This window comes from Salvelinus sp. IW2-2015, unplaced genomic scaffold, assembly GCF_002910315.2.
Source record: "Salvelinus sp. IW2-2015 unplaced genomic scaffold, ASM291031v2 Un_scaffold1772, whole genome shotgun sequence".
Lineage (NCBI taxonomy): Eukaryota > Metazoa > Chordata > Actinopteri > Salmoniformes > Salmonidae > Salvelinus > Salvelinus sp. IW2-2015.
The window spans coordinates 130,215-137,522 of NW_019943149.1; the positions used below are offsets into that span (position 1 = coordinate 130,215).

Below are 7,308 nucleotides of genomic sequence, written 5' to 3' on the forward strand. Positions count from 1 at the left end.
GCTCACGGCTGGCTAGTACAGGATAGCATGCCCCACGGCTGGCCTTAGTTACGGATGCATGGCCCCACGGCTGGCCTAGTTACAGGATGCATGCCCACGCTGGCCTAGTTACAGGATGCATGGCCCACGGCTGGCCTAGTTACAGAGTGCATGCCCCACGGCTGGCCTAGTTACAGGATGCATGGCCCCACGGCTGGCCTAGTTACAGGATGCGTGCCAAAATGGCCCACGGCTGGCCTAGTTACAGGATGCGGTGCCAAATGGCCCCACGGCTGGCCTAGTTACGTGCATGGCCCCACGGCTGGCCTAGTTACGTGCGGTCAATGGGCCCACGGCTGGCTAGTTACAGGATGCGTGCCAAATGGCCCCACGGCTGGCCTGTTTACAGGATGCATGGCCCCACGGCTGGCCTAGTTAAGGATGGCCCCACGGCTGGCCTAGTTACAGGATGCGTGTCAAATGGCCCCACGGCTGGCCTAGTTACAGGATGCGTGCCAAATGGCCCACGGCTGGCCTAGTTACAGGATGCGTGTCAAATGGCCCCACGGCTGGCCTAGTTACAGGACGTGCAAATGGCCCACGGCTGGCCTAGTTACAGGATGCGTGCAAATGGCCCACGGCTGGCCTAGTTACAGGATGCGTGCAAATGGCCCCACGGCTGGCCTAGTTACAGGATGCGTGCCAAATGGCCCCACGGCTGGCCTAGTTACAGGATGCGTGCCAAATGGGCCACGGCTGGCCTAGTTACAGGATGCGTGCAAATGGCCCCACGGCTGGCCTAGTTACAGGATGCGTGCCAAATGGCCCCACGGCTGGCTAGTTACAGGATGCGTGCCAAATGGCCCCACGGCTGCCTAGTTACAGGATGCGTGCCAAATGGCCCACGGCTGGCCTAGTTACAGGATGCGTGCCAAATGGCCCACGGCTGGCCTAGTTACAGGATGCGTGTCAAATGGCCCAGGCTGGCCTAGTTACAGGATGCGTGTCAAATGGCCCACGGCTGTGTTTACAGGATGCGTGCAAATGGCCCAGGTGGCTAGTTACAGATGCGTCCAAATGGCCCCACGGCTGGCTAGTTACAGGATGCGTGCCAAATGGCCACGGCTGGCCTAGTTACAGGATGCGTGCAAATGGCCCACGGCTGGCCTAGTTACGGATGCGTGCAAATGGCCCACGGCTGGCCTAGTTACAGGATGCGTGCCAAATGGCCCACGGCTGGCCTAGTTACAGGATGCGTGCCAAATGGCCCACGGCTGGCCTAGTTACAGGATGCGTGCCAAATGGCCCCACGGCTGGCCTAGTTACAGGATGCGTTGCCAAATGGCCCCACGGCTGGCTAGTTACAGGATGCGTGTCAAATGGCCCCACGGCTGGCCTAGTTTACAGGATGCGTGCAAATGGCCCACGGCTGGCCTAGTTACAGGATGCGTGTCAAATGGACACCACGGCTGGCCTAGTTACAGGATGCGTGTTCAAATGGCCCCACGCTGGCCTAGTTACAGGATGCGTGCAAATGGCCCACGGCTGGCCTAGTTACAGGATGCGTGCCAAATGGCCCCACGGCTGGCCTAGTTACAGGATGCGTGCCAAATGGCCCCACGGCTGGCCTAGTTACAGGATGCTGCCAAATGGCTCCCACGGCTGGCCTAGTACAGGATGCGTGCCAAATGGCTCCCACGGCTGGCCTAGTTACAGGATGCGTGTCAAATGGACACCACGGCTGGCCTGCACGCATCCTGTAACTAGGCCAGCCGTGGGGCCATGCATCCTGTAACTAGGCCAGCCGTGGGGGGGTCTTACCAGGTTTGAGAGACTTGAACATCTTCCTCCACGTAATGTATTGTAGCGGTGCCATGTATCTACTGCTGAAGCCATTCAAGTCTAGCTCTGGTCCTGGTTCCACGTCTATTGGAGGCCTGGTGAAGAAAGAAAACATGCTCTCTTTACATTCTGTTAAATTGCTTTGTGAAAACTGCTGATTTAAAAAAAAAGGCAACATAAAATACATGTGATTGATGGACATTTCTATTAAATGCCTCACAAATTGCACCCTATTTCCTACGTAGTGCACTACTTTTGACCGGAGCCTATTCTCTTAATTAGTGCACTAGTTTTGTATGAGCAACGGTCAAACGGAGGGCACTATAAAGCCTTTGTGCTCTTTGAGTCACAAATCTTTATTTTTATTACATTGTTTGAAAACAAACATGTTAGTTAGTGAAGAGGTTCAACACTGTTGGCCATGACATCAGAGGGGGAGGAGTCCGAGAATCACTCACCGTAGCTGTGGAAACTGCAGAGAGAGAGAGAGAAGAAGAAATCAGGGTGAGATATTAGCTACTAATTCAAGGTGTAAAAAAAAAGAAAAAAAAAGGATATATTCAGATCCAAAACCCTACTGCAGGGACTGCTGCCCTTAGACTAGTGGAAATCTGTACTGTGGTCTGATGTGTCTAAATTTGATATTTTTGGTTCCAACCACTGTGTCTTTGTGAGACGCAGAGTAGGTGAACGGATGATCTATGCATGTGTATTTCCCACCGTGAAGCATGGAGGAGGAGGTGTGATGGAGTGGTGGTGCTTTGCTGGTGACTTCTAAATAAATCCAGACATTCAAGTCACACTTAACCAGCATTGCTACCACAGCATTCTGCAGTGATATGCCATACCATTTGGTTTGGCCTTAGTGGGACTATCATTCATTTTTTTCAACAGGACAATGACCCAACACCTCCAGGCTGTGTAAGGGCTATTTTACCAAGAAGGAGAGTGATGAGTGCTGCATCAGATGACCTGGCATCCACAAATCACCAAACTTACACCCAATTGAGATGGTTTGGGATTAGTCGGMCCGCAGAGTGAAGGAAAAGCAGCCAAAAAKTACTCGGCATATGTGGGAACTCTTTCAARACTGTTGGAAAAGCATTCCAGGTGAAGCTGGTTGAGAGAATACCAAGAATGTGCAAAGCTGTCATCAAGGCAAAGGGTGGCTATTCCTTTTCTATTAGTCACATATACTCCTACTTGGGATTTCTATAAGCCCTGAAGAACTCTTCAATACCTCTACTAGTCCAGTCTGGTACGTGGTGGTAGCAGCCTCATGCAGGAGTCTCATACTGTGATCCAGCTGACTGACAGCCTCTCTGACGGCCGCCATGTGGCGCTGCAGCTGTTCCAGAGCCGCCTCCTGCTCCCTCCGCAGCCGTTCCAACACACACGCCTCCTCCTCCGCAAGGAAGGCCTGCATCGCCTGGAACTCCCCCTGGATACGCAGCTGCAGCTCATAGCCAATTCTCTACAGACAGAGGGGAGAGATGAGTCACTTAGAAATGTTCTTGTTTTTAAAAGAGAAGCAATTTTTTTTGTCCATTAAAATCCCAAATTGATCAGAAATACATTGTAGACATAGTTGATGTTGTAAATGACTATTGTAGCTGGAAACGGCTGATGTTTAATGGAATATCTACATAGGTGTACAGAGGCCCATTATCAGCAACCATCACTCCTGTGTTCCAATGGGACGTTGTGTTAGCTAATCCAAGTTTATCATTTTAAAAGGCCAATTGATCATTAGAAACCCCTTTTGCAATTGTTAGCACAGCTGAAAACTGTTGCTCTGATTAAAGAAGCAATAAAAACTGGCCTTCATCAGACTAGTTGAGTATCTGGAGCATCAGCATTTGTGGGTTCGATTACAGGCTCAAAATGGCCAGAAACAAAGACCTTTCTTCTGAAACTTGTCAGTCTATTCTTGTTCTGAGAAATTAAGGCTATTCCATGAGAGAAATTGCCAATAAACTAAAGATCTCGTACAACACTGTGTACTACTCCCTTCACAGATAGTTAACTGTAGCTATAAAACGAAATAGTCGGACAGTCTTATATATATTACACCACACACACACAAGCTCCAGTAATTTATTGGGTAAACGGACAACATTTCGGCATCACTGTACCTTCTTCAGACCCTGAAGTCAGTGATGCTGAAACATTGTTGGTTTATCCAATAATAACTGAGTTTGTATTATATTAGTGATTCACTTCTAACCTTCCTTGACTTTCACTAAAGATTTGGTTCAGCCTTGTACGTGTGCAGTAACAGCCTTGTACGTGTGCAGTACAGCTTGTACGTGTCGTAACAGCCTTGTAGGTTGCAGTAACAGCCTTGTACCGTGTGCAGTACAGCTTGTACCGTGTGCAGTAACAGCCTTGTACCGTGTGCATGCAGTAACAGCCTTGTACGTGTGCAGTAACAGCCTTGTACCGTGTGCAGTAACAGCCTTGTACGTGTGCAGTAACGCTTGTCCGGTGCAGTAACAGCTTGTCCGTGTGCAGTAACAGCCTTGTACCGTGTGCAGTAACAGCTTGTACCGTGTGCAGTAACAGCCTTGTACCGTGTGCAGTAACAGCCTTGTACGGTGTGCGTAACAGCCTTGTACCGTGTGCAGTAACAGCCTTGTACCGTGTGCAGTAACAGCCTTGTACGGGTGTGCAGTAACAGCCTTGTACCGTGTGCAGTAACAGCCTTGTACGTGTGGCAGTAACACCTTGTACGTGTGCAGTAACAGCCTTGTACCGTGTGCAGTAACAGCCTTGTACCGTGTGCAGTAACAGCCTTGTACGTGTGCGTAACAGCTTGTACCGTGTGCAGTAACAGCTTGTACCGTGTGCAGTAACAGCCTTGTACCGTGTGCAGTAACAGCCTTGTACCGTGTGAGTAACAGCTTGTACGTGTGCGGTAACGCTTGTACCGTGTGCGGTAAACAGCCTTGTACCGTGTGCGTAAAGCCTTGTACGTGTGCGGTAACAGCCTTGTACCGTGTGCGGTAACAGCCTTGTACGTGTGGGTAACAGCTTGTACGTCGGTAACTGCGGTCGTAACAGCCTTGTACCGTGTGCGGTAACAGCCTTGTACCGTGTGCGTAACAGCCTTGTACCGTGTGCGGTAACAGCCTTGTACGTGTGCGGTAACAGCCTTGTACGGTGTGGGGTAACAGCCTTGTACCGTGTTGCGGTAACAGCCTTGTACCGTGTGCGGTAAAGCTTGTCCGTGTCGGTAACAGCCTTGTCCGTGTGGTAACAGCCTTGTGCAGTAACAGCCTTGTACCGTGTGCAGTAACAGCCTTGTACCGTGTGCAGTAACAGCCTTGTACCGTAACAGCCTTGCGGATGATTCAGGGATTCTGTTTGAAACCTTTAACGAATAGCAACTTCAAGTCACCATTTGGTCATCAATGTAAACTGAACTGAAAGTGACCTTTGGAGTTAAAGAAGTGGGGGAAATGGCTTCTCGTGTCTCTCTCTTACTCTTTCCTCATCTCGCTCTCTCCCCCCCTCCTCCCTGTCTCTCAATTCAATTAAGAGGGTTTATTGGTATGGGAAATGTATGTTAACTTGCCAAAGCAATTGAAGTAGATGATAAACTAAAGTCAAATAAAAACATTTACAAGTAAACATTACACTCACAGAAGTTACAAAATAATAAAGACATTTCATATGTGTGTATATACAGTGGAACTGTAACCACCCGTTTTCTCTCTCGTCTGTTTCTCCTGTCTCTCTCGCTCTGTTTTCCCTGTCTCCTTCTCGCTTGTTTCTCCGCTGTCTCTCTCTCGCTCTGTTTTCCTGTCTCTCTCTCGCTCTGTTTCTCCCTGTCTCTCTCTCGCTCTGTGTTTCTCCCTGTCTCTCTTCGCTCTGTTCTCCCTGTTCTCTCTCGCTCTGTTCTCCCTGTCTCTTCTCTCGCTCTGTTTCTCCTGTCTCTCTCTCGCTCTGTTTCTCTCCTGTCTGGCTGCTGTTGAGGTAGTGAAGGCACGTTGTTCACCAAGCAGCACAGTTGAATCTAACTGACAATAATTCACTCTAGGGCTCATCCCAAATGACCTATACCCTTTATAGTGCACTTCTTTTGACCTGGGCGTAGAGACTAATATAGGGAATAGGGTGCCATTTGAACACATGGTCTCAAACCAAAGGTCAGTTTTCTTTATGTTCCCTGATATCAGGGATGGGCAACTGGCAGCCCTGTAGGTCTGTGTTTTCTCTTATGTCAGTCACAGTAACTCAATTAACCCATGTTATTTTCCAATAGTCGCGTCCGGAACAGAACCATCATTATTTTTGAACTGATTCGACCCCCCCCAACCCACCAAAGTAACTGTTTATATATTTATTTTTACTCTTTGAAATATATTATATTTTTTATTATTTTTAAACTTTTTAACTCGACATTAATGACTTCACCAAACAATGTTAATGCAGCAGCTATAGTTAGTGGTTCCGGGAGTGGAATGAGACGGACATTTTGCTAAAATGTTTTCCTCGCAAGGAGAGGGCCCCAAAAGGCTAGGGTTGGCTGTGACTGCATGTGTGGGTACGGATGTGGGTACGTGGAGATTTTGTGGTCCCTGTCCCCATCAGTTGCCCATCCTTGTTCTATATTCTTCCAATTAAGACACAGGAACCCGTAAACACTTTCCTCATGAACGTGTTTCTTTGAAGTAGCCTAACGTTTTGACCACATGCTTTTGTTGTTGTCAGAAACAACAGAAGGATTCGTTGGAGGCCCACAGACAGAGACGAGAGGATTTCATCACTGTTCTAAACCGGAAAGGACAAGATGGAGAGCATCAAGGTAAAGACCAATGTGTGTGTGTGTGTGTGTTATATGCAGAGGTGAGGAACACATGGAGTCTATAAAGGTATAGTAGGACATCCATCAACATTAAGCCTGTCTCTTGTCAGCACAAGTTAAAACAAATAGTTGGACAAGAAGATTATAGATTTAAGTTGTTTATTTTTTTATTTTTTTTATCATTAGTGTCTAGATTGAGAAACAGACGCCTCACAAGTCCTCAACTAGCAGCTTCATTAAATAGTACCCACAAACACCAGTCTCAACGTCAACAGTGAAGAGGCGACTCCGGATGCTGGCCTTCTAGGCAGAGTTCCTCTGTCCAGTCTCAACGTCAACAGTGAAGAGGCGACTCCGGGATGCTGGCCTTCTAGGCAGAGTTCCTCTGTCCAGTGTCTGTGTCTTTTGTCCATCTTAATATTTTCTTTCAAGTTGGCCAGTCTTGAGATATGGCTTTTTCTTTGCAACTCTGCCTAGAAGGCCAGCATCCCGGAGTCGCCTGTTCATGACGTTGAGACTGGTGTTTTGTGGGTACTATTTAATGAAGCTGCCAGTTGAGGACTTGTGAGGCGTCTGTTTCTCAATCTAGACACTCTAATGTACTTGTCCTTTTTCTCATTTGTGCACCGGGGCTCCACTACTCTTTCTATTCTGGTTAGAGCAAGTTTGGCATCTGA

General features: G+C 48.4%; 1 protein-coding gene across 3 annotated transcripts in view; it reads right to left on the reverse strand.

Moving 5' to 3' along the window:
- Positions 1-1,758: 1,758 nt before the first annotated feature.
- Positions 1,759-7,308, reverse strand: part of trim105 (tripartite motif containing 105) — a 24,685-nt gene continuing 19,135 nt past the window's right edge. For all 3 annotated transcript variants that reach the window (XM_024139342.2, XM_024139341.2, XM_024139340.2), the window contains 3 exons: positions 3,062-3,295; positions 2,280-2,293; positions 1,759-1,916 (listed from right to left, as the gene is read on the reverse strand). In XM_024139342.2, the coding sequence (XP_023995110.2) occupies positions 1,775-1,916; positions 2,280-2,293; positions 3,062-3,295 (390 nt within the window). In that variant the 3' untranslated portion in view covers positions 1,759-1,774. The remainder of the gene's footprint in view (positions 1,917-2,279; positions 2,294-3,061; positions 3,296-7,308) is intronic.